This window comes from Myiozetetes cayanensis, unplaced genomic scaffold (assembly GCF_022539395.1).
Source record: "Myiozetetes cayanensis isolate MyiCay16 unplaced genomic scaffold, myiCay2020 scf5-8, whole genome shotgun sequence".
NCBI lineage: Eukaryota > Metazoa > Chordata > Aves > Passeriformes > Tyrannidae > Myiozetetes > Myiozetetes cayanensis.
Genome location: NW_026087742.1, coordinates 90,872,064 through 90,898,845, shown reverse-complemented (window position 1 = coordinate 90,898,845; position 26,782 = coordinate 90,872,064). Strand labels below are relative to the sequence as shown.

Sequence of the window (26,782 nt, the reverse complement as noted above, 5' to 3'; positions counted from 1 at the left end):
GAATAACAACTTGAACTGTAATACAAAATCCCAGTATTTGAAATATCAATAAACTCTAATTTTGTGGCACCTCAAAACTGTTAACAAGTAGAATCAACCGGTACAAGATACTTGTATGTCCCTGACAGGTTTCTTAGTGCTGTTTTTTATTTGTTTCATATTGTACTTTAATATTTTAAATAGCTTTGTTATAAATGCTTTACCTTAACTGCTCTCACTTACAACTTCTTTATTACCTAAGCAGTGAGTTGGAGATAGCAACTGAGTCACTAAGATTAAGAAGGCTTTGCTTTTAAAATCTTGATACAGAACAAGGTATAGGATATGTATAGAGTATAGGATTTGAAGAAGGAAATACCAGCAAATAAGAACTAGAGAGCAGATTTCGTGATGTGGAAATTGCCGTAAGCAATAAACTTGTAATTAGTTTTTGTTGCGAAGCTTGTTCATTTTAGATCCTCTACAGAAGAAAAAACCAGTGTTTTCAGTAGTCATTAAAAGAATCCTCAGGAAAGAAGCCTTAAACTTAGTTTTATATTGAAGCTGTGAGAATGTTATTTTGTTTTGAAGATGAAGTCTGCTTTGTGAAATTAAGTAAATTATGGTTAGAGATACAACAAGTGACCTCACTTTCTAATGCTAGCTGTTTTGCCCTCTGTGCTTCTGCTTACAAAAAATACTCTGCTGGTGCTCAGAGCTTTTCATTGTGTGAGCAAGTGGGCAATATAATGCTGGAACCAATTCCAAATAAAGCATGTTTGAAAAACTTACACAGTGCTGTTTGCTTGTAGGTAAAGGTGATTCATTTTCATGTTCGCTCCTGCATATGATTAGGAGTTACAAATATTGCATGTTTGCATAGAGTTTCAAGATCTCTGTATGTGATCACAGAACCAGTTCAGGGGCCCACCCACTGAGCTTGAAGGCTTTTATGCTTTCATTTTTTTCTGCTCTTACACGATTATCTACTCTGAAATTTCCTAAAGTCATTCTTCTGCTTGGGACCTCAACACTTACTTCCTGCCACTGTCTTCCAAGACTCATTCAGAATATGTAGTTCTTTTTTTTTTTCAGAAGATGTTCAGTATGACTTAAAGGGATTTTTTGTTTGCTCTTTTCAGTGTAGAATAGTAGTGAACTTTGCCATTATATCATTGAGCCAGAATAATTTGGAGGGGTGGTGGGTTTTCTCTTGTTCTGTTTTAAATAATGTGATATTTGGCCTTCAACTTCTTAGCAAATATTGAGCTTTCAAAATTCATCTGCTAACTATACATATGAACAGTTGTTTTTCTATAAGCTCATAATGATGTTTTTGTAATTGTATTTTCAAATCAGGTAAACAGGTAATTAAGATGATTTAAGCATGCTTTTGTTTGCTTTTGTAGCAGTATGCAAAGTCACTTATGAATACAGGTGAAGTCTCTTAAAAATACTGTCCAGAAGAGTCTGATCTCCTCAAACTTCTAGTCACTTCTTAGTACTGTCATGTAACCAAGAGAAGTAATGTCTTTTATTGGCCTTTTGCAGGTCTATCTGCTTATTCTGAGTGTGACTACTCTAAGCCTTCTGCTTGCCCCTGCCCTGTGGAGAGCTGCAATTATGAAATGTGTTCCAAGACCTGAAAGACGCTCAAGTACTTGATTAGGATTTGCACATACAGAAGAATACGTCTTCTTGAAAGGAATATCTTCATTGCTCATTGTATTTCTATGCACTTGGAAAACAATACAGTTTGAGTAGTCAGTCCTCTTAGAAAGCACTTGGTCATAAGCCTTATGCTGATCTTAAAATGAAACAATATTCAACACTAAAAAATATTTGTCATTTGAATTGCACACCTTTACAAAATTTATTTCTCTCTGACAGATTGAAATCTGCCAGAACGTTTGTTTCCAATCCAATCTATTATTCAGATCGTAAATTATTTTTTTTAAATATAGCATCATGCAAACTGTGTTGATTATTTTTTGCCTGAATGTGCCTTTTAATTTTCATCCTATTAATGCTGGTTCATCACCAGATTTTGTTTAAAAAGGAAAAAAAAAATATATTATGGTGCCTATGGTATCTTCTTTTATTAAATGACATGAGTCATTTTCATGTTTAGGAGTTTAATATAGCAGCATAAAATTAATTACAAAACAAATTTCTAATGGTGAGTAAAAGAGTAGTCATCTACATAAAGAAAAGGTTTAACTGTTTACCATCAGTTCCAAGCAGTCAATTACGTATCCCAGATGATGCAGCCAGTACTGTACGATACTTTATTCCAAAATGCAGCATATAATGTATTTTCTTACAGTGGCAAATTTTGTGTTAGCTCTTGTATTTATTTACATACTTGAACTAAAAGTTGACAGTAAGAAAGGGCGTAACTTAACGTTTTCAGACTGACAGTTGTCACCCATTCTTGTTGCTAATTGCTGTTAAGTAATGGTTTACAGGGTTTTTTTCCTTTGTTTTAAATCAAAAATAAATGTAGTAAAAACTGGGAAGTCTAATTTTAAGCAGATGTGAAAAATCTCACTTCTGTGACTTTGGAGGTTGGATGTTATTTGACACTGCAGTAGATTTGAAATTATTTTAAGTAAATTAATTTGCAGAAAACTAGAAATGAAAGGCTGAATGTGTATTTGCAACTCCACAACTTTATAAGTTGCATTTACATTGAATAAATTGTTAGTCTTTTTAAAATACCATATTTTTGAAAACAGTGTGATCTTAATCAATGTGATCTTAAATGTTTTTCTTTGAAACGTTGTATGTAGTGAGATAAACCTTGTAGAAGCCCGTTCTTTAAGTGTCATAGAGAGAGCTTACTCATAGGCTGTAGTATACTCTGACAGAGCATTTAAGAATCATCTTGAGGTTTATCTGCTAAAACCGATACTATTTAAGATACAATAACACTTCAGGTCAGTATTGTAGTGTCATCTGAAGTAACTTTGATACCCACAAAATGGTTAGAAAAATGCATGTTAGGTAGGTCTGAATTGTCAATTAAAATGAAAATTGTCCTCCAAGTAGCAAGACAAAGCTTCAGATGGATTTGTGTGCTTTACACCTCTTTCCTCTACCCCATAGCAGCCTCAGTTTCCTCCTGTGTTTTTTTTGACATGTGCTGGGCTTGACAAATTGTAGGTGGGACTAGATTGGAGCTTGTACAAACTAGTAGGACAGGGTAGAGTTCATCATATTTGAGTTCTTCCTCACTGGATTCAGAGCTTTCTCTCCAGGTACTGATGCTTTACAAAGTATGTCAATTCCACCTCTTTTTGAATGGACAAAATAGGGACAAATGCAGAGGAGAAAGCTGCCCTATAAATAAAATAGAGGGTTTTAAAATAAAATGAACGAGTAACCAAAAAGAAACTTGAAACTGATTTGTTGGTGTATGTCAATATTTTAGAGAACGAATTCAAAGTTTTATGGTTCCATTTAACAACCTACTAGCTCAGACCTTTTACTCTTTTTCAGGTGCCACAGTAACATAATTTGTTTCTTAACTGTTCTAGGGAGAGAAATCTTAATCTATCTACTGACCAACTCATAGTTTCTGCTTTAAATACAAGCATCTCTCCTGAATGCTTCATTTTGGCTTTGAAAGATGCTTATTTCACATGTAGTTTCCCATCTGTTTCTGGGAGGAAAAGACGTATCTACAATAGGGCATGGAAGAGACCTCTGTATGGTTTCCATTATGTCACTTAGCCCTTGAAATGATTATACAAAATATTACAACTTTGATGAGTAAACCTTTTATCTAAATAAATTGCTGTGGTAGTTGTAATTCTCTAGAAAACTACAGTTAGGCAACTAGGAAATACTGATGGAGTGTGTCTTTTAAAAGTAAGAAAACATTTTCCTGATTATCTTTTAAAGGGGTTGGATGAAAAGTCTTTTTGGTACTGTGTCCAAAAAGGAAAGCGACCATCTAGACACCTTACTGGTTGCCTCATATCTCTCAGTTCTTTCCCAAGTAATTTTTGATTCAGTTACAACGTGGCCAGGCTTTAGGAAAACTGGGGAAAGAGAAATAGCAGCCTCATCTGAATATCAATGTTCTGTGCCTCTTTGTTGACACAGACTTGGATTGCGTGGTTGAATGTTAGATGGAAGTGCAAATTACTGATCTTAATGGACATATAGTAAGTTTGTTTACAATCAGATGTTTGAGATTGTCTCATAGAAATCTGGAGGTATATTGAGATACTGTAAATGTTTCCTGAAATGCAAGTAATGGCTCCATGCATAATTCCATGTCCAAATAGGGTAGTCTCATGATACAATCTTAGGATAGAAACAACAGACTTTATTCCTAAATGATCACTTCTGTCTGTATGGAAAATGAGAAGAATATTAGATAATTGTCCCACTTAGTATAATTGCAGCTTCTCAGAAACCTTATGCTTGTACTGTGGAATATTCTCTGTGTCAAGTGTATAAAATTAAAGCAGAGATCCAGAAGTGCTGAAAGATAAGCTACTGATTTCTTGAAGGTTTCTTGTAGAACAGGAGGTCTTTTCTTGAAATTTTTGTTTCAGCTTGTTGGTCAGTAGTTGTATCTCATTCATTTAGCTAATGATCAGCATCATTTGGACACAGAAAAGCAGATAGATAGCAGAAACCTCCTAAGTGATGAGAGGTTATTTCTATGGAAAAGCTGAGCTGATGGGAATGAAAAGGAAAGGTTTGGTTTGTGCTTGACTTGCAACTCATTTAGCTTATCTTTTTTATTTTGTTGATTTGTTTTCGACATGGACGTAACTGCTTGTTTTGCAGGGTTTTCTGAAAATTTGAGTTCTTGCATGTTATCACTTAATTGCTACCCTTGATCATTATTCCCTGTGAAGATAAAGGAACAAAAGCAGTTTGAAAGCTGATAGTGTGGGCTGTGCTTATACTTTTGTCAGACGTGTCCCTGTTCCTGGGGTCAGATTGGTATATGTGGACCCACACTTGTACAGCCTCACCTTGAATATTGTGGCTGTTTTGGGCACCACAATATAAGAAAGATATTAAGCTATTAGAATCCAAAGGAGGGCAGCAAAAATGGTGAAGGGCCTTGAGGGGAAGCCCTATGAGGAGCGGCTGAGGGCACTTGGTCTGTTCAGCCTGGAGAAGAGACTGAGGGGAGACCTCATTGCAGTCTACAGCTTCCTCTTAAGGGGAAGAAGAGGGACAGGCTCTGATCTCTTCTGTGGTGATCAGTGACAGGACCTGAGGGAATGGCCAGAAGTTGTCTCAGGGGAGGTTTAGGTTGGATATTAGAAAGAGGTTCTTCACCCAGAGGGTGGTTGGGTGCTGGAACAGGCTCCTCAAGGAAGTGGTCCAGCATGAAATCTGAGAGTTCAAGAAGTGTTTGGATGATACTCTCAGGCACATGGTGTGACTCTTGGGGATGCAAGGCCAGGAGTTGGACTTTATGATTATTGTGGGTCCCTTCCAACTTGGCATATTGTGTGATTCTCTGATATTTGTAGCTTATCCCATATAGAGCAGGTTGCTTCCATTCTTCAGTAGGAAGGCATCTCATGGAAGCTGTGAGGTGGGTTCTTGCAGCTGTGACTGATGTGGGTCTAGGATGGCTCAAGGAATGCGGTCATGGTGGCCTAGTCCATGGGGCTATGTAGCCTCTCAAAAACATAAGAATTCATATTTCCTATAATTCTCAAAGAGAAAGCATCCTCACAGTGCCTTGTAGTTCACTTGTTTTACAGTTGGACATCCTCAGCTTTGGGGGAAGAGGCGTGGAGAGTGCCTGGCATGACAGAATAGTGCTGTACGGTGATGCTTGATGGAGGGGGTGAGAAGCCTAGTATGGTCTTACTGCCTGTTGGAATGAATCCAGGAACAGTCTAACCACAAAAGCACTCATGGGATTTGTCTAGGGAAGGAATCCGTAGTTCTGCTCTGTAACCAATCATGGCAGTGTTCCAGCATGGGGTTAGTGCCAAAAGGGGAGGAAATGGGATCCCCAAGTGACAGGAGGCAAAGCTACCCTACGAGCATTACTACTCTGTGGGAAACACAATAGCCTGTAAGGAGCAGCAAGTACCAGACATCCACTGTTGATGACAGTGAGGGAGCCAACAAAACTAGTGATGAAGAATGAAGACCAGCAAGATGTCCTAAGGGCTGGGAGATGTGGCCCACCCCATCCCAAAGGAAACAAAAGGCCGAAGGGAGAGGTGTACCTCTACCAGCTTCACCTGGTAGCCCAGGAGGTGTGCTCCTTGGGTTTTCCCACTGCCTCTGTTGAGGAATTGCCATTGCTGGGTAGGACTTAAAATTTAAGGACAGTGGAGACTAGGAAAATGTCCTGATTGCTGGAGGAAGCAAACTGGACAATGGTGTGACCAGAGTGGCTCAGGGACAACTGATCCTGCCTTCTGGGACAAAACCTAGATCCGGGAATGGTAACACTTTCAAAATTATGGTACCAAGCGGTATTTTTTATTTCCTAAAATAGAGCAGAAATTTGAGAATTGGGAGATGCTACCTCCCAAGGAGGCCAGATGCTGGCAAGCTTGTCAGCTGGTACTAGGTCTTTAATTAAGAGCTTGCACAGATCACTCTGTTCAGATTGCATGGCTTCCAGTTCTGAGGCATGAAGGTCAAAATATGTTCATGTGCATGTCGTCTGGCATCTGTTGTAGGTTTCTGTCTGTAGACTAGATGACCTCTTGAAATAATTCCCTTGTGTCTGTCATGCAGTTCTACCACACTGATGCTGTTTAAAGTTATGATCTGTTCTCCTCTTCAAGGACACTTAAAAGGTGGAGGCAGCCCATTAGAAAACAGTTCTGAACTGGAATATCCTTCCACACTACAAATACAAAACAAGTCCTAAAGCTCCAAAATGCCTGAGAAAGGTGTGCTCAGAGATAAGAGAAATGCTGAAAAGTTTTTCCACTGGTACAAATACTTCAAATTAGTTGTGAACAACACCCTGCTAAATTAAAAAGCACTACCTAGGAGTTGGGCATGCTTGGGCATTTAGTAATGTAAATATAAAAAAATAAATGCTAGCAAACCAGGACAACACCCCGCCCCTTGTTTATGATTCTGCAGTTGTCTTTCAAGTTTTTTTCCTACAAGAATTAATGTAAAAAAGGGGGAGGAGGGGTTCGAACTGGAGATATATAGAAAGTTTAAATCCAATGGCAGAGTATACATGGCCTGGGGGTTGGTGAGCAGCACTGTCAACTGGAGTTGTCTTTTAGGAAGCATTTTTTTCTGCAGCTGACTTAGGGTGCTTCATGGCTATTTGTATGTGAAAGTTCTTGGGGCTTTCTGAGAAGTTATAAACAGTTAACAATTATCGCCTTCTTTCTTTGCTGTCCACTGCTGTGAAGCTTAGTCAAGAGGAATGAAGAAATGGGGTAATAATGAACCCTATGGTAGCAAGTGGGGGGTATTGTTAATGAGAAACTTCAAAGATTGGTATTTATCAAGAAAATGAAGGTAATGCTTCATTATTATTGTAAAACACAGCTATTCGATGTCTTTTAAAAACAAGAAAGGATAGGGTACAAAAGTAACTAAATGTGACTCTAGCTGACTGATGAAATGCATCTTCTCCAGCATTTGTGCTAGATTGGTCTGCTGTTTCTATGTGGTGGCTCTGCTGCCTGTGTCTTCTATTCCCAACTTCTTTCCCAGATCAGCATCATTTGAGAGAACGATAGAGCCTGTTACTTCCTGCTCCCCTCATCACATTATGAACGTCGTCCCGTGCAGGCTCGATATTAAGTGCAGAAGTGTGCGTGCCTTCCTCCCCATCAAGTAGCCTTGCATCTACCCCTATTAAGCAACACAGCTTCTGAGCTTTTTGTGCTTTCCTGCACTTTCCACCATTCCGGCCCTGCCTTTGCAGCCCCCCGCTAGGCTGGTTTACTTGCCAAAACTTACTGGAGAATGATGTAATTACATCACACAACCCTTGCTAACGTGCCCTATTCCCGCAGCTGTCATGTACACAGAGGCTGCACAGCCTGGAGGTGCCTCACTTTTTTGGCGCAGGTCTGGCCTAATTCAAGGTTGAGGCTGTGAAGCCGCCCAGAGGGAAAACTTTCGCTTGGATTACCGCAAAGAGCCTAATTTTAGCAAAGACCGCTGAGAGCGAAACTTCGTTCAAGTAACGGCCGGACAAGAAGCGATGAGGAAGCACCGGCAGCAGGATGTTGTGGCAACCGCCCGCACCGCCCTGCCCTGCCCTGCCCTGCCCTGCCCAGCCCATCCCGTCCCGTCCCGTCCCATCCCGCTCCGCGGGCACCGCGCGGCAGGCGGGCGGGCGCGCGCTCGGGAGAAGGCGCGAAAATCCCGCGCATGCTCGGTGCGGCGCTCGCTGCGCGCCGTGGAGCGGCGGGCGGGCGGGTTGTGGCTCGGCCGCTCCGCGTGTGCCCGTGCGAGGCGCGCCGCGCCCGTGACGTCAGCGCGCAGCGTCAGGGGGACGCACAAAAGTGTAAGTTTCAATTTTTTTAAAATTATTATAAATTTATTAAAAAAAAAAAAAGAGAGAAGAGAAGGGAGAAGAGCGGCGAGGGGTCGCGCGCGCGGGGTCCGCGGAGGAGCCGCCGCCACTGGCTCAGCCGCATCCCCCCCGTTCCCGCGGGCAGCCCCTCGGCGGCGGCGGGCAGGTGTGCGGGGCCGCGGCGTGCGGGGGCGGCCGGCCGGGAGCCCGCCGGGCGGGCGGCCGGCAGGGGCAGAGGCGCGCTGGGAAGTGACAGTCCGTCGGGGTAGACCCTGTTCCCCCCGCACCCCCTCCTCCGGAGCGCGGGGGGGTTTGGAGGGCGGTCCCTGCCGGCCCCCTCCCCTCCCTCCTTCCCTCCCTCCCCCGTTCCCGGGCTGCCGCTGTCGGTGTCCCGCCGCCTCCCCCCGCCCCTGCCCCCTCCCGCCAGGCCCGCGCAGCCGCCGCCGCACATGTGCAGTCGGGCGCCTCCGCAGCGGCAGCAGCAGAAGCGGCGGCAGCAGCGCGGCGGCGGCGGGCGGGGGGTGCTCCCGCTCCGCGCTCCGGGTCCCTATCTGGGGGCGGCGGCGGGGATGGAGCCGGCTCTCTCTGCCTTCGGCCGCTCAGGTGCAGGCAGCCCGCGCCCGAGGATGGGAGAAGCGGCGGGTGGGACGGCGGCGGTTCGGGCGGGATGGGGATGGGGACGGCGCGGACCCGCACCCCGCCCGCCGCCCCTTCCCCCGCCGCCGCCGGCGGTGCCGCCGGGCGCGTCCCCCCTTGCCCGCGCCCCCGCCGCCCAGGCGATTAGCGCGGCCCCTCGCTGCCGCGGGGAGGCGGCGCGGGGCTCAGCGCTCTGCCCGGGCGGTGAGGCCCCGGTCGGGGGGCGCGGGGTGCCCGGGGCGCGGAGGCGGCCGCCGGGCTGTGGCGCCCGGTGCGGCCGCGGCCCGTCCGTCTGCGAGGAGGAGGAGGAGGAGAGCGGGGCTGGAAGGCCCCGGGGGGAGCTGCCCCTAGGGCCTACTTGTGCCTGGTGCTGGAAATGGGGGTGGGGAGCAGGAGGAGGAGGAGGCCGTGATCGCTGCCCGCGCCCAGCGCTCGGTGCTGGAAGGGGCGCAGCTGGACAGGGACCGGCCCCCCGTGGGATCGGGTACGGGCTGGGGGAAGGGCTCTGCCAGGGCACAGCTCGCCCCCGCCGTCGGGAAAGGAATGCCCCCCACACGTGAGCGTGGGGCTCAAGGGATGAAAAGGTGATGAAGGGAAACTTTTTCCTTTTTAAAAACGTAGGTTTTTTTAAAAAGAAACCTAAATTGTACTTGGTAGTAGGCTTTAATTTCAATTGTAAAAACTTTCCCTCCTTTTATTTTTTTACAGCTGATGCTGTCTTTGCTTGCTTTCTAGAAAATAGCATCATTGTCCCTGTGTCCTGCAGCCGTCAAGATTTTAAAAGAACTGGTTTCTAGTCTTTGGTAACATGGCAAAAGATGTAAGTATATTTGTAGCACATGGAGCTTAGGGAATGCTTTTATTAACAAAAGCAAATGGGGTCATGCTTTATAGTAGCTGGCTTTAATGAATATATGGAACTTCTATCTATATTGTGTATCAAGCCTAGGTTATGTTTTCCTGTAGACGTAACAGCATAAACCAGCTTCAGATCTGCAGCCATTTTTTCAGAGTAATTAATCCTAAGAATTTGATATGCTTATACCAGCACTTGGACCATTTTCATTATGTGTATTCATATTAAACACTAAACCAACTTGAGTTTGGATTGGATTTAAAAAAACCCAGCAAATATTCTTCAGCTGATGGGGTTGTTGTTGACTGGTATTGCCTCTCTTGTCTTCAGAGAGGCATCATACATTCAAGGGAGTGAAGATGGTTCAGTCTCCATATGTGTTCATTGTTTATCGCTGTCTACCAAACGATGCTTGTTAGTGTCTGTAAAAACAGGCTTTGGGAGCTTTCAGCATAGACTTCCATTACCATTGGTGTCAAGGTTAGTGGCTCTGATTCTGTAGCCTGCCTCTTGGAGCATGTTTGCTCTTTACCCATTCCAGTACTTACCAAAAAATTACAGTGTATTCTGCCTTTAAGATGTCAGTCATTGTTAATACCCAATATAATTGGGCTTTCACATCTTCTTAGTGAAAGTAAGACAAGGTACTACTCTGTATTCAAAAGAAAACCAACCCAAAAACAACAGCATGCAAGCTAAGGAGAACTAATACAACTCACTTCATAAACAGCAGGTTGCCATCTAATGTAGACTGTTGTAGCTTTCAAATAGCAAGAATTTCCATGAAAGAGGAATCGGTTTAAAAAACTAGTCTTGTAGGAAATTTTAGTAGCTCAACTGAAAAACATCGTAATGTACGGAGAAGCAACCAGAAATACGTAGTCACTCAAAGCTTGCCTGGAAGAGATAAGGGTGGCCAAGTGCATTACAGATAGCAGAGTTCAGGGAATCATAGGCTGTATAAGCGGGAAGAAAATGAAAGAGGAGTATTAGACTAGGAGGTGAAATTAAAACAGTTCAAAGTAATTTAGATACCAAAGTACGTTTGTTTAATATTAGCTTTTGGGAGAGATACCAACTAAATGAGAAAGTGCTAGCACCTACAAATACAAGTGAATATCCTAGAAGGTCTAGGGGAGCAAAATTATAAAAGAGATGTAAGAACAAGTCTCATTTTTGAAATATCTACTTTATTCTAGAAAAGAGAGTAGTTAAGGGAGGCATAACAGAATAACATGCATTATAATAAACTTCAGAAATTAAGGAAGATACTACAGATAGGAGAAGATATTGCTTTAGTGTCTTTATTGCAAGAATTAATAAGCTGAATTTGGAGAAAATGAAAATCAGCTCAAGTTTTAGGTAAAATTGTAAGTGTACTTGAGCATTGGAATAGCTGAGGTAGCTAGAAAGGCTATAAAATCTTAACTGAATATTGTCTAACCTGTTCTTAAAAACTTCTGCACATACTTTAATCCTGCCTTAGATGGACTGCTTACATGTTTGAAGACTATTGCATACCCACCATTACATGATATCTAAAACATGTAGTGAATACTGGGAAATTTTAAATTTCCAGGTCTGATTATAGACCCTTCTAGTTTTGGTTTAATGCTACAAAATAAAAGTGCTAATTGGTATACCACTTGTTTTGATTTTCAAGGAGGAAGAGAATTTCCCCTGTTTTTTTGTTCAAAATCTAAGTTCTTTTCCAAGCCCAATAATGGAATTAAACATGATAGAGACAGTAACACTAAATTTCTGGGCACTGAGTCTTTAAAAACCTGCATTGCTGTGAATTTAAACATTCTGATGTGAAAATACTGCTGTGAATAATGTCTTATGGTTCTGCCATGTCACCTATCAAGTGCTCAGTCTGTGAGATGCAGTGGTGAAGAAGATGGCATAGCTGATGAATGCCCCCGCCCCTTCCTTCCCTTTTTTTCAGCATAGCTGAGGTGGCTAAACTGGGAAGAAGGGCTGTGCTGCTACAGTCCCGAGTCTGGGCTTCAGGTGGCATTTACATGGCCAGGGATGCCTCTGTGCTCCAGCCTGGGAGCACAGGCATGATGTGCATCCCACTGCTGTTCTGTGCTGCCGGGGCCAGTGGGGCCATGGTGGCAGTGGAGCAGGGAGCCCGACAGAAGGGGAAGGTGTGGAGACAGGGGAAGGTGTGGAGACGGGGCACCAAGACACAACATGCTCCTGTTTAACTCTTCTTCCTGCCTGCTGCAGGAGAGTACTTTCCCTTTTGTTTCTCTTTTCCAGTTCTTCTGATACCTCTTTATAAATACTGCATTTTGGTAAGATCTGTTAGAAAAGTCAAATACTTGTAAAAGTTCGCAAACTGAGATAATTTTGCTGGATAATTGAACGAAGGGGGACCATAATGGGGAGTACTGGCAAACCCAAGAAAATTTGTTTTATGAAGGATTAAATAATTACAAAACTACTGATCATGTAAGCTGTTAGAATAATGCTTATGAGCTATTTGACGTAAGTCTAAATTCTACAAAATATTACTTTGAGATGTATTTCTCTAATACTTTTCAGAGTGTACAATCAACAGAAAATAAGCAACAAAATGTTGAGTTTTTAATTTATATTTTTTCCCCCAAAATACTTCAGTCAGAAAGCTGTGAAGGGGGCCACATTCATATGTAGCCCCTTAATTAAGAACCTGCAGGTGGACTTTAAATGACAAGTAATATTATAGCTGGTTAAGTTGAAAAATAATAATGGAAAAGGAGAAATACTAACTTGTGAATATTAAAGTATCTGTGCATATATCGATTTGTGTTTTGGCTAGGAGATCTGGAATGCAGTAAAGGTAAACAGGGAAAAGAGGAACACTCATTTTCCATGTGATCTGGTAATAACATTGAGCACAGCCATTTTTGAGTTTATGTAAATGAACACTGTGGAGCTGAGAAGCAGCTCTAACAGAATTGGGCAGATGTGGTATATCACATTCAATTCAGGAGATCTTAGTTCCTGGAAAGACTTTACTTTTTGTGCAGTTTAAAGAAACAGTGAAAAAACCCATGCATAGACAAGAAAACACTGGTTGCCATATCTGAAGGACTTGAGTATCCTGGGAGTGGGATCACTGCATTTCCTCTCAGAGTCTAAGTGACAGGGTAAGTTCAGTAGAATTGGGTACTGTTTGACATGTAGCTTTGCACTGTGTGGGAAATTCTTTGGTCATCACATACAGGCAACCTCCAGAAACTCCAGCTTAGCCAGAATTCCTCTTTGTGGTTAATCAGTGTTACTCTCGAAGAGTTTGCTGTATCTACTGTAAACTCTTCCACTGCTAGTGCCTTCCAGAAGAAATGTGGCACCTTCCAGGCAGGAGCTGGAAGAGCCAAATGTACAGGCCGAGGTCCTCAGCTGACTTGTGCTGCTCACTGGATTCATGCGATTAATAGTTGGTCGGGAAGAACAGCTCCTTAGGTGAAATGGTGGCCTGCCCATCCTTGGCATGCTTAAAATTAAGCACTATGCAGCACCGAATGAAGGAACAGGAATTACTGTAGCAAGAAAGTGAATTTGATAACTTTTTTTTTCCCCAGCTTCCAGTATAAGACTTAGGACTACTGGTTGACCGCTTTTATAACAGTTTTTATATATTTTTATATAACAGTTACATGTTGAGAATTATGTGTAAATTTAGATGATAAGTTTTAGCATCAATGGTTAATATACCTTCCACTACTAAATTAACAATTTCTGTAGCATGGCTGAAAATCCAACTTGTGGTGACCCTGTTTGTCCTCTGTTACTTCCATTGCACTGTTGAGGCCACTTGAGCAGCCATAAGAGAAGCTTGTGGATCTTTTCTTGAAGACCCAGTGTTGCATGGGAGAGAAGAAACAGGAGCAGTGGGGTTTATTTTCTGCCTCATTTCTGTACTCTTAATGCAACAACTTGCAGGAACTGTATTATTATGGGCAGTAGTCTAATGCATGGTGTTCCAGTGAGTATTGAGGAGAAAGGGGCTAGACAAAAGGAATGAGTATGATTCCTTCTACTCTCAAAAAGTATATGTAAATAAAACATTTTTACCTAGTAGCTGTTGTTTATGATTGTTTCAGTTGTTCACCATCATTGCATGGGCTGTTTCAAGTTATTTAAAAAATAACCTGTACACAAAGAACATGGAGTTGAAAACTAATTTAAGAAACTTTTTAAACTGACGCACCACTGTTAGCCTTCAGAATTTCTCACAGACTAAAATATCTTTCTTGAGAGCTGTTCTTGAGTTACATAGGTTACTGGCAGTGGTGTTGGCTTTGGAACTGCTTGTTCTAAAATTAGAAAGTTTAATTTATTTTTAAAAATTATATTGTCATCTTTTGCTTGAATTACTTTATTAGGGATTTTTCCCTTGGTCCCTAGCTTGCATAAAAACTGTTGTATCTCTTTACTTTTCCATGGTGCTTTTGTGAATCTTACTGACAAGTAGCTATGACCCATGTATCCAACTTTGTAAAGGAAGCCCTGTCCACATGTGTAAATATGAGGACAGCGTATGAGAAATTGTGCCTGCACAAAGTTCAACACCTGATCTAATGTTACAGGTTAAGAAATCTAGAGATGCAGGGATTAACATTGAGTTTATTTTAACTGAGAATTCAGAATACATTCAGGCATGGAAATAAACCAGTGAATTATTTCACAGTATTAGTAAATATTTTGCTCAAAGAATATTTTAAAAAACAGCAAACTGATTTATTAGCACAGTTTTACTGGATAGGTTAGTAGGGCTGCTATATTTGTTGAAACTAGTGGATCTGTGCTTCTGTATTACTAATTTTGCCAGAATACCACAGAAGTTGTACTTTTTAATAGCTTTCATGGGTTGCTTCTGCATCAATCTTGAGCATGTCTGAAAAAGTTATGTTTGGGATGGATTAAAGAAAAAGAACCTAATGGAAGTAGGAAAAATATGCATTTGGACCTTTTTTGCATGATGCACTTTCAATCCCTAGAAGGCATTGAAAAATCTTCAAAACATTTTTCAGACTTTTCTTAAAATACCAGCATGTATTTCTTCTTTTATGTTTATTTTTGGTTATGTGCTGGGAGGTCGTGAGGTCAACTAGAGAAGTTAAGTCTTTGAGGAAAGTCATACACTTTTTTTGATACAATTTTAGTTCAGTGACTTCTCAGTAGCTTGATCTGTTTACCGTTTGTTCTAACACGTTCAGAAGTTTGCAAATTGAAGCATGAAATAATATTATGAAATTAGGTCATCTAAAAAGGCATGTTTGGGATTTTGAACGTTGTTAAATTTTTTGAATATGCTTTTTCAAAGAAGGCAAGAGGAAAATAATCTTTAAGCTCTCATTTCTGCATTCCAAGTACACGATCAGAGCTCCACTTCTTTTTGCTGTATTGTTTTGTGTTATAACCTCAGGAAACAGCAACTACATGCTCAACAAAAAGTTAAGTTATGCTAAGGATCACTTGTTTTAGTGGTTGTATTTGCTTGCTTGGGTATCTATTAATGGATATTTATTTTAGCTAATTAAGAGTGGGAGGAAGACTGGGCTGATCTCTGCTAAATGTTCTCTATGTTGAAGTGGTTTTCAGATAGCAGATTTGATATTAAAAATTGCCAGTGGTCCATATTCCCCAAAAATGCTTCTAGCTACTTGCTAAGGGTTCCAGTATTGCATTAATGGTGACACAGACTTGCTTGAAAATTACGCTGTAGGCCACTCTGTCCTTAAAATATGCTGATAAGGAGGTCAGTGAGGCAAATGGTTTTGGAAGGGGTCAGGTTTATTGTTACTTGTTGATTTCAGCTGTGGTTCTGATGCTGTTGAAGAAGCTGGTTTGTGTGGAAAAACAAAAGTCTGTTAAGGTCAAATCTAGAATGGTTGCAGGAGCTAGTTGTGGAAGTGGCTGCTGCTGGTACCTCTGCACATGGGTATTTAGTCTAGGAGGACACAAACAATGATTTTTATTTTCTGATTTATGTGCTATAAGCGGTACTAATTTCTCCATTAGGAATCTTGTATTAAAGTTTGCTTTATTATTATAGCTTCACAGTTAGTTTTGGGGTTATGAGCTTTAAATTTTGCAAGGATTGTATCACTTGAGTTGTTGAACTACTGTAAGAAACAACGCCATGTAATTACCTCTTGAGGTATTTTTGATCTGTTGACTACTTAGACAGGACTGCTGTTTGACTCATCTTCAAAGTGAGTTCATTTTATTTTTGCTGAATTTGAGATGGGTTGCTCTTTTCAGAAAGAACACCCAAGAAAGCTAATGGTCTCGATGTACTCTGCAATAAAGGAGACCTCAGGTGTCATTTTGTGTATTACTCAGTGTCCAACTTAACTGCAGTGTCAGCAGAGCCTGTATTCAGATGAATATCAACTTGGCTTAACTGAGCTACTAACCGGTATTTAGCTTTTTACCTTCACAGTCCTGTTATATCCAGATCTTTGACCTTGTAAAGTTACTGTGCTAAAAATTCAGACACACTTTTTGGAAAGCTCATTTGTATGGTGTAGCTCATTGATGAGTGGTTGACAGACACATTAATCTTGAAGATGTTGCGATGAACTGAGGATGTGGTATGGTGAAATCTGTTTCAGAAGAAGGCTACTGAGACACAGTAGAATAACATGTCTGAGAATTTTGAAGGATTGGACTCCTATAGTCCAACTTAAGTTTTTATATTGTTTATACAGTAAAGAACAGTTCTCACTGGCTTAATTTGCTAAATGAAATTCAAATGTTTTAAATTTTAAAACTTTTTTCCTTTCCTACAATCCTTCTCTGCTTGATATCTTGACTGCCTTTTAATTTTTGCAAAAAATTATTTGGATGTCCCATGAAAATAGTCTTTTTCAGTTGTGTAATAATTAATTCCTGGAGCATGTTTGCTCTGGTCCCTGAATGAGAGGAGAATCCAATGAGAAAAGTAGTTTATTATCATCTTGTTAAAAATGACATTTGCTTATGGATAGGGGTGAAAGAAGAATAAAGGTTGTTCAAGCAACCTTAAAATAAGATTGCTTATTTCTGATTATAAACTTTTCTATGCGTTATGGGTGTGCTAATACTCTGTTGCTTCTTCATACTGAAATAAGGCAAACAAGAAAGAGAACTCTATATTTATTGTCAATGAAGTAACCCGTAGTAAAATTGCATGGCCTAGGCCTTTACATTTATTGCCTTTAAAATGACTAGGGATTGTGATTCTCTGTGGATCAGGTTAGGTTCAGTTTGCACAAGATGGGTGGTTGTTTGCTAATAGGCTTTGCAAATGCCTGTAGACAGCAGAGGCATCCTCCTGGTCATAGAATTGTGGAATTGTTAAGGTTGGAAAAGACCTCTAAGATCATGAAGTCCAGCTGTCAACCCAGGACCATCAAATGCCTTTGACAAGTTCTGTTTGGAAATACTTTTCCTTCCCAGTGTCTCCATTTTCTGATTCTGTCTTCACTACCTCTTTCCCAATTTTTTTTGAATTTTTCAATCTGAGTCCCATCTTATTTCCCTTTTCAGTCGTAGTTTTGAATAGATTGTATTTGTTTTCCCACTTCCCATGTTCTTCCCTTTTTGTCACAGGATTTGATCTCTTTGCTCTGTTAAAGGTTTGTCTTCAGGTCTCATCAGTTGTATTGCCTGTGCTTTTTCATTGACTCACAGTTTCTCTACCTCAGCTCTTAATTCTGCCATCTTCTATCTGATTTTGTAGCTCACTTTTTGTATTTTTCCTTACCAGTCCCAAAATTGGGGACTGTTTCCTTGCCAGTCCCAAAACTGTTTTCCTGACTGTCCCACTCTGACTCCCATTCTTTTACTATTGTATATTTGGCACCCACGTCTCTTGTGAAACTGAGTTCTGTGCCTCAATCTAATGGGCTTAATCTGCTCTTAGCAACTGCAAATTTCTGTTCTGAGAAATAAACTTTTAGCAGATACCTCTGTTTCCTCGTATCTTTACCCTTTTTGCTCTTCTTTCAGCTCTTTTTCAGGGAGTATACTTAAAACAAGGTCATTACCTAGAAGCAAGGTAGAAAAGGTATTTCTGTGGCACAATAGCACCCTTCTCTTCCCTATATTTACTTAAAGCAGTGGGGGAGACCTTCCTCTTGGGTTAAATCTGATATACACAACTCATGTAGTTGTTCAGTTTGATTTTCCTCAGTCGAGCTTCTTGCTTTTATAGGTTGTCCTTTAGTCCTGAAGTTCACCTTGCATATTTTCTGTTTAGTTTAAAGGTTTAGTGAATAATTTCATGCCAATTTTTACTAAAAAATTGAGTTGCAAGGCTTAAAAGCTGTGGAAGAAATTACATTTTTGTTCTAAGGGTGTTGATTTTCTAGTGCATAACTTCAGAGACTGCAAATATGAGCTTGTTAGTAAGATACTAAATTGTTCTCTGATAGTCTGCCCTAAGAGATTTTTTTAATAACAGAAATTCTCTGCATTTTTAGCAAATTTTGTTTCAGATTAACTTCAATCCCAACAAAGAGTTTTTTCCCCAATTTACTGCTTTTCAGGCTGAGGGCACTTGTGCTTTTGCAGCTTTTATATGTAAGCAAAACAGAAAGAGACTTTCCTGTCCTTATGACTGCTGCTGATCTCATAGCAGACCAAAGCTAACTTCAGTTGAATTTTTGATTTGTTCAGCTTGTCAGATGATTTCTTTTCCTTAGGAGCTTAGAATGGTGTGCTGAGACAAAACCTCGGTGATGGTTGAGGTTTCTACTCCAGCATAACTTCCACAGTTCAAATTACCAGATTTACTAATTTGTCCAATTGACTTTAAGCTCCTTTCCTGTGATCTGTGGAAAGATCTGAAGTAGTTATTACAGTTTAGATGCGATGGTGGATGTCCAAAAGCTGTTTTTTAAAATAATTATTGATTTTGTTGTAATGTGTAAAGGATAAAGGTTTTGTCTATATCTGTAGCCTGTTTAGGATACCAGGGATTCTGTTTCACAGAGAAGTAGACGTAACCACTGTGTCTCTTTGATGAGCAGAGCTATGCTCAAGTGCAAAATTGCAAACACCTAATAAGCTTTCAGAATCAGATATTGAAAGCATGATATTATTTCAAGAAACCCTGGTATCATTGTCAAAGGAAGTAACACATCTTGAAATTGAGAATCGTGAGAAGAAGAAAATATGGAATATGAAAAAAAATTACAGTGAAAAATAGTAAAAATAAAAATACGTTGTTATAAGCAGCTTGATAGGGCCTGAAAACTGTGTGCATTTTCTCATCAGAAAATAGAATTTCCTTAATGTCTAAAGCCTTCTTGACAGAAGATTACCTTTCCATTGGGGAAAATCTAATACTTATTGCTGGATGGGGTCTTCTTGGTGGTAAATTTTTGTTTGGTTTTGGTTTTTTTGTTCGGGTTTGTTTTTTGGGGGGTTGGGTTTTGTTTTGTTGGTTTTTGGTGTTGTTTTTTGTTCATTGTGAATCTGTGACTATAATATGTATACCTAATGAGAGCTATAGTCACGTTTTCCTCTATTTTCCTTTTTTCTTTTGGGCACTGTGCTATGTAGGTTCCAGAGGAGTAATCCTGATGCCTCCTCCAAAATAACCTGTCTTGAAAAATAGGAGGCATTTCCTTGAAATACACGTTGAGAGACCTTTTGCCTAGTATTTCCATTTTAGAACAAAGACAACAAAATTTTTTATGGGATGGAAGTTTTGCTTTTCAGTTTTCTCTCACCAAAAACTTGTATCCAGTATTAAATTTTGATAACCTTAGAATTAAGCAGTGTAACCCGAAGTGTGAAGAGCATACTGAGGCTGGAATAACAGAATTTTCACTAGAAATGTTTTTACTGTGAATAATAGCATCCGGGGGTGCTATTTGTGTGCAGTTCGTAGTATTGTTTCCAAATAGCTTTCTTGGAGTCTTCCCTGGGCATACTCTTACAAATGAGTTGAGTATTTACCAGCCATTCTTTTTGATAGAGCTGAACCTTTAGTAAGACACTTGTGTGGACACGTGGTGGAACCATAATTGCTGTACTCTTCATCAGTGTTGTGGTTCGTTAGAGGATTCTTCTTGTTGTTCAATGATTGCCATTCTCTGATTTTTCCAAAATTGTATTCTCTTATTGATTAAATGCCGTGTTTTTCTTAAATGTTTTCTGTTTTGTCAGTGACTTGCGTCATTTCAGTCACACAAAAACACGTTCCAGGGCATGTAGCACTAACCTGACCCTTTGTAGTGCTAGGTTAGATTATAGTTTTTGGAGTTGCATATTGTTTTGAGTAATATTTTTTTCATTATATGTTTTAATTATGTAGGAGAAAACTTGGAGCTTATGAGATTACTTGATACTACGATGGTGGTTGGTTAAGTACTTAAAATAATTGAATAGGAATGGTTATGTTGGAGAGATTCTGGTTTAAAAAAAGTAGAAAATGGAAGGGACCAATAAGTAACTGATTACTGAATTGCTTAATTTTCTGATTACTTAAATAATGATTAGCATTAATACTTGAATTTGCTGAATATCACGGCTTAAATATTTGGTTTTGCAGAATCACTGTAACTGACGTGAACTTGATACAGGTTTGCTTTTGCATATTAAACCAATGAATGAATTTAATAATTAAAATGAATTAAAAATTTAATAATTAAAAATTATTAAATTCGTGTGCTTCTTAAAAGAAAGACATTACAGATTAAAATAGACATTTTCTTGATGGTTTGCTGATCAAAACCACAATATATTAAATGCTTTTCTAGTCTCATTGGTGTCTTTTTTTATTCTCATGGAAAAGAAGATTTGCAAGATTCCTGAGCACAAGCCTCTTCTTTCTGCCGTTGAATAGAAATTGAAGTACTGCTCTTAAAGAAATGATGACAATGAGACTGCACTTCCTGCATGGTTTAACACATTTGTTGTGAAATTTAGGTAGAATGGCAGTATAAGGTAACACTTACCCAGAAATTCTTCTTCATGTGTTACATGGGGTTTCAGTGTTCTGGAGTGTCACACTGCTGTAGAGTGGTGGCTCTAATAATATGTCTGTACACAATACTGATTTTATATGGATGAGTATGCCTTTTTCTTTGAAAGGGCTTGGTATGGTCTGCTGCCCTTCTGAATTATGTAGTTAAGTGTGATAAAGAATTAGATTTGTAAAAAGTTCTGATGCCTGGGAATGGGGTGGTAGAGCTGTCATTTGTTCAAATGCACCTTTGAAATCCCTGTTGTGGGCAAGATGGAGAACGGGCAGGGTTTGTCTACCGGAAAGTTGTTGTAGTGTCCCTGAAACTATGCTGTTGTGTTACTTTTGAGGGTGGAAGTTAGGGGAATGGAGGACAGAACTATCACAGGCTCTTCATTCTACTTATCACTTCTACTGTCTCCTTACTTAGGTTTTCTTTGTGACACCGGGTCGTCACTACTGCCATGCCATTGCAGGCTGCTGCTTTTCATGCTTGCCTTAGCAAAATCTCTTTCTGCTGACTTCCCAGTCTGTCCCCAGTGCTCAGTCATCTTATCTCGCCCCTCTTTGTGCCCCCTCCAACCTTCCACCCCAGTTCACTGAGGAGAGAAAATTTCCTGTTTCTTAAAGTTTCCTGAAGTTCCGTCTCTTGTAAGAAATCCTTGATGTGATAACACCTGGATAATAACGGCACCACAGCATCCTCTAGTGGCTTTCTCAGCTTGCCAGACTTCTGGCAAATCGTAAATAGGACTCTTCAGGTAGACTTCTAAGGGAGAAGCTTTGCTGCTGACTGGCAGCAAAGCACTTGATTCTTGCTTGAAGATTGTCAGTAGCCTGCACATACCTGCTATGCACAAAATGCAACTAAGGACTTTTCAAAAGCCTCTTTAACACCACATGCTTAGCTATGGTTAAGTGCATGTGTTGGCTTTATTGCTGTTGTTTGTCCTGTGTTCCTTAATTTTTTTCAGGTCTGTCTTGCCTGCAGATACCAAGAAATTGCTGCATCAAGTGTTCTCTATCAAAAAATTAATAGTATTTTAAAAAATAACTTGTACAATGAGCTTTCTCAGAGGATTGTGATGAGTTTATAGACTTGCACATCACCATATATTTCTGTCACTTCAGACCTTCATATTCTGATCTTTAAAAATATAACAATTGAAAAGCTCAAAGTGTTTCTTCTTAATTACTTTTTTTTCTGATTAAAAAGGACCAAGGCACTCTCTACCCCCTTACTGTTTTTGCTATAATGTTGTTACCTTTTGTGGTAGGTAAATAGTATCTACACAGAGAAAGGTGCAGTTGCAGGTATCAGTGGTTCAGATTAGAAGGGTGCTCAGCCATCTGTTAAAACAGTGCATGTACACTCCTTAAGACAAAATAGCAAAGTGTGTGTACAGTGGTTTTCTGCTTGCTTTTTAAGAAGTATTTATAAAATCGAGACTTTAAAGTTTGACAAATACTGTACCACAAACAGTGCCATTACATAGCGGCAGATGTGTGACAAAATGTGAGTGGTAGCAGTAGAGGCTTCTGGTATGACGCCTTTCATCTTCAACAGTAAAGGCCTATCTGTGCTTGTAAATTTAATCAAAGTTGCTTTCTTTAACAGGCTGGACTAATTGAAGCCAATGGAGAGCTTAAGGTGTTTATAGACCAAAACCTAAGTCCTGGAAAAGGTAAGAACACAGTTTTTAGTAATATTTTCCGTTTCTTGATTTTTAGTAGTTATGTATATTGCTGGCTTTAAACTGTTTTCTTAGCATAGTTTTTGTAAAACTTTTCTTAGGTTATATAATTAGCAAGCAGACTGTAGATTTTCTGCAGTTTATAATTATCTTAAAACTTTATGTGAAATTTCATTTGTGGTTCATCATCCCATGTGTGATCTTCTCATTAGTGTAGCTGGTGTTTAAGCATAAAGACCAGGATGTTCTAAAACATCTTTTGGAGTGAAGAAGTTTAAAATGGGCTATGACAGTTTTTATGATAGTGCATCCACACTAGTGCAAGCTTATCTCAAAATATATTGTGAACAGAACTCTCTTGGACTTGCAGATAATGCCTGTGCATGTAGGATAATGTAATTTAATCAAGCAAGTTTAATAAAACGCAGGTTATAAATTGGAACTTGAAATTGATACATAAGCTCAAAAGCTAAGAGTTTGGTTCACAGTCATCTGACAATTTATTTTGGTGTATGGCCATTTTCTATTGTTGTTGCTTCCAAATGATGACAGTCTGGTTTATTCTTGTGTGATAGATGATGTTCTTTGATAGGCTGTATGAAGTAGGGTGGAATTTACATTAGGACAGTCACCTTCTTGCTGTCTGATGCTTTCACAAACCTCACTGTTGACAAATCTATTGACTTCATGCATTGTTGGATTATGCTAGTACCCTGGGATTAACCTGTAGTCCATTTCAGGTGAACTTTGTTAGTATGACTCGCTCTAGTATTTTATATACCATTTCAAGAAACCCATTTAATTTCTGTCACCACCACTAGGTACATCAGCTATGTTATTAGAATCTCACTAGACTCTCTCTTTGACGTTCCTTTGTCTGAAATATACATTGCTTTACTGAAGGGAGGTGTCCAGCTGATTTGCCCTGTTGTTGTTCTTTTTGTGGAGGGGGCATTAAGCGTTGAATAATGATAGGTCTTAACTGACCCAGCTGTAAAGACAGCCACACACCCCTGAGCAATTTTGCTCAGTGTGCAGGTCCTGATCCTTAACAGCTCTACCATGTGCCCTACCCCTATGAGCAGTAAAACTTGTGGTTTTGTTAGGGCAGATACTTAGGAGGGTGCATTTTACACCCACATAGGTGTCTGTGTCTAGACCCTGTTACAGTCAGTGGAGAGCTAATAAAAATGGTGCAGTCTAGACAGCAAGAGTTGGAAATGTGACTTTTTAATATTACATAGCTCTTAAAGTGGGCAAAATAGAGGCCATTTTATTGCTTATAGAATTTTTAAAATAAATTCAAGTGATTAAATAGTTTATTACAGGCCTGCAGTTTGTTTGGTTTGAGAGTTGAGCTCTACTCTTGATGTGTACCACTATGACTAATACAGCAAACTAAGCTGTCCTCTGTTAATTTCTGCATCTCATTACTTTTAGGGGCATTTTATAAAGGTAATGGACATCAACCCAATCTTAATATTGAGAAGAAACAATTGTTTCTCTTGGCTTGATGAGTTTATGTGGTTTGCCTCTAATTTATCTATGTTTTATGTGCAGGCTCTGTAATCTTAATCAGAGATTAAAATTGTAAATATATTGTCACTAAAATACTCAGATACGTTTTAGAATTTATTCACATAAATAGTACTTTTTTTCCTGTGCTGCTTTTTATAATTTGTAGGGTTTTTGTTTAGTCTTTAAATGTCTTGAAGTGTAACTACTGTACACAAAAGTACTAGGGCTTTCTATAAGTAGTTGACTACATTATATGTCATTATACCAAAAGAGTGCAGTTCTCTGCTGTTCTTTTAAATCTGTGCAAAATTTCTCTTAATTTCACAATTCAGTCCAGAGCAGTTGTGGAGTAAGCTTTCTGTGGGGTAGCAGAAGTGTGTCTCGTTTACTTACTTCTTAGGATGAATTGAAGGGGATCAGGAAAAAGTCTTCCTGTTTTTCTTTGGTGGTCATCATTAAAAGTGGTGGTTGATTTTTTGATTGGTTGGTTGGTTGGTTTTTCGAGTGGTTCGCTTACCCCAGTTTGCTGCCCACAACAGCAACAGTTGGGCAGACTTTTCAGGGAGAATGCAGGAACCTGGCTACTTTTTGAAGTAATTCTTTTTATGTTCTCACAGCATCACGGTCCTTGTATCAATAGTATCAGAGGGTGCATTCCATTATCTTTTTGGAAAAGTCCAACTTTGAGATCCAGCGAATTAAGAATGAAAATTCAACAAGAAATGTATGACTTGCTTCAGTTTCCACTTGTTATTACCCATATGTGAAAGGAGGAGAGGAGTTAGGGTGTCAGAAGAATAAAGGTTTTAGAGGGATGGTAGAGGACAAAAAAATGGCTTGTGTGCTGGGTCATAAGAACACGCTTGCAGAAGCAGTTAAAAAGAAAGAGCAGAATATTGTTACTGAAATGGTCCTGTAACACTTCGTCGAAGGGCTCTAAGGTGAATATGTGACTGGTAGGTGTATGAATCAACTATGAAAAACAAGCAAAGGTTGACCTTTCTGGCCAAAACTGGTTAAGATGCAAAAATTCTTACAACCTAAACAGCTTTGTTGCAATGCTTTCAGGATAGGCTGTGAATGGACTTGTGTAAATTTTTAATCTGCTGCAGCAAAAATCTGGTAACTCTGAATAGGTTACTTTCAGACTGAGTTTTATTAGAATATGTTGCTGTTGTTTCTTAGATGAATAATGAAGAGGGAACATCACTCATCTTGTTGAACAGTTATGCTGAACAACTGCTTGCTTAGAAAGTCGTGAAGCTGTAGAATCAGAGAGAGGTGATATGTTAGGGAATAATCTCTGTCCTATCCATACATTCGTTCCCTGACTGTTCATTAATATCCACTGTCAGAAACAAGTACAATGTAGACAACCATTTTACTTTAACAAGTGAGGACACGCTTCCGGTAGTTCATTTTGGAGTGACTGGTCTCAGTCATGAACTCCAGATTAGGATTTTTGTTTTAAAGCAGAAACTGACTTTATTTATTTTAAGAGGAGAAAATAGTATGTAAAAAACCCAAAAAACAAACAAAAAATTCAACCAACCAACCAACCAACCAAACCCACAAAACCAAAATGAACCCTTAAAAACCCCCAAAACAAACAAATAATCCCGTCAACAAAACCAAACAAAACCCCCTACCAAAACCCCAAAAAACCCCCAAACAACAACCTCAGTAAGTTTTGTTTATAATGCACAATGCACATAAGTTTGAGTAAATTAGTCATGGACTATGCTGCATTCTGGTCATTGCCATATTTATATTAGTGTTGATATTTCAGTATTAAGTAGCATACTGTTCAATTCTAATCCTGTCCTTTGCTTGTGAAGAAATTTGGATGAAAGAAATTATCTGCTTCAGATGAGTGCAAGGGGAAAGATAACCAGTTGTATTTAATATTATGTTGAAATTAAAGCTCTTGATTTAAAAATTACTCGGATAGAAAATTTGGGTCTTCTCTCATGCCAGTAGGTGGCATTATTGGTATGTAACTGGAAAATACTTGTACGTCTCTAGCTCTTTTCACCTCTTACACTTTAAAATAAGGTTTCACATCTTACAGGCTAATGTTACTCACATTTCTGATTTGGTAATAAAAAACCAGAAGTCAAACGTAACATTTCAGGGTGTATATAGACTCATATTTCAACACTGCCTAACTTTAATATTGTCTTGTTCTTTTTATTTCTAAGAAATTCTTGCAATGTAATGTTATGGTTATTTTCACTTGCAAGTTCAGACTCCCGGAATTTTGACAGTGACTGGAATTGTTCCTCTGGAATAGAATTAGAGATCAGTTGCAGAGCCCATGAATTATGCTTTAGCAAACATATATTCTTGAAATTGGTTATAAAATGCCTGTGTATTATTGCAGTGAGGTACATCCTATTACTGTTATTAAAAGTCAAGCTCAGGAAATAAAAGTGTTCCTGGAAATAGAAATGGTATTTTGTAAAATCTAAAAAGACTTTTTAAAAAATCTAAAAGTAGACCACACAGTTTATTTCAAGACAGATTTAGAAAGACTGGTTTGTAATACTTGAACTATTAGTAGTCATATCTAAGAATGATAAGAATCACCTAAAAGTCTGAGTTGGTTTAAGAAATAAGTACCACACACTAGGGAAGATTGA

The 26,782-nt window shown here is 39.6% G+C and overlaps 2 protein-coding genes across 5 annotated transcripts in view; both read left to right on the top strand.

Annotated features, from left to right (window-relative positions):
* TMCO3 (transmembrane and coiled-coil domains 3) overlaps positions 1 to 2,704 on the top strand; it is a 32,156-nt gene extending 29,452 nt beyond the window's left edge. The window contains exon 12 of the mRNA XM_050333247.1: positions 1,531 to 2,704. Within this exon, the coding sequence (XP_050189204.1) occupies positions 1,531 to 1,644 (114 nt within the window). The 3' untranslated portion in view covers positions 1,645 to 2,704. The remainder of the gene's footprint in view (positions 1 to 1,530) is intronic.
* A 6,282-nt stretch (positions 2,705 to 8,986) lies between these two features.
* TFDP1 (transcription factor Dp-1) overlaps positions 8,987 to 26,782 on the top strand; it is a 40,413-nt gene continuing 22,617 nt past the window's right edge. Inside the window, exons 1-3 of one of the 4 annotated variants that reach the window (XM_050333251.1) lie at positions 8,987 to 9,082; positions 9,824 to 9,935; positions 22,547 to 22,613. In XM_050333251.1, the coding sequence (XP_050189208.1) occupies positions 9,924 to 9,935; positions 22,547 to 22,613 (79 nt within the window). In that variant the 5' untranslated portion in view covers positions 8,987 to 9,082; positions 9,824 to 9,923. Of the gene's footprint in view, positions 9,083 to 9,498; positions 9,936 to 22,546; positions 22,614 to 26,782 lie in introns of those variants that run through there. The other 3 variants (XM_050333252.1, XM_050333253.1, XM_050333250.1) reach the window with 3 other exon arrangements.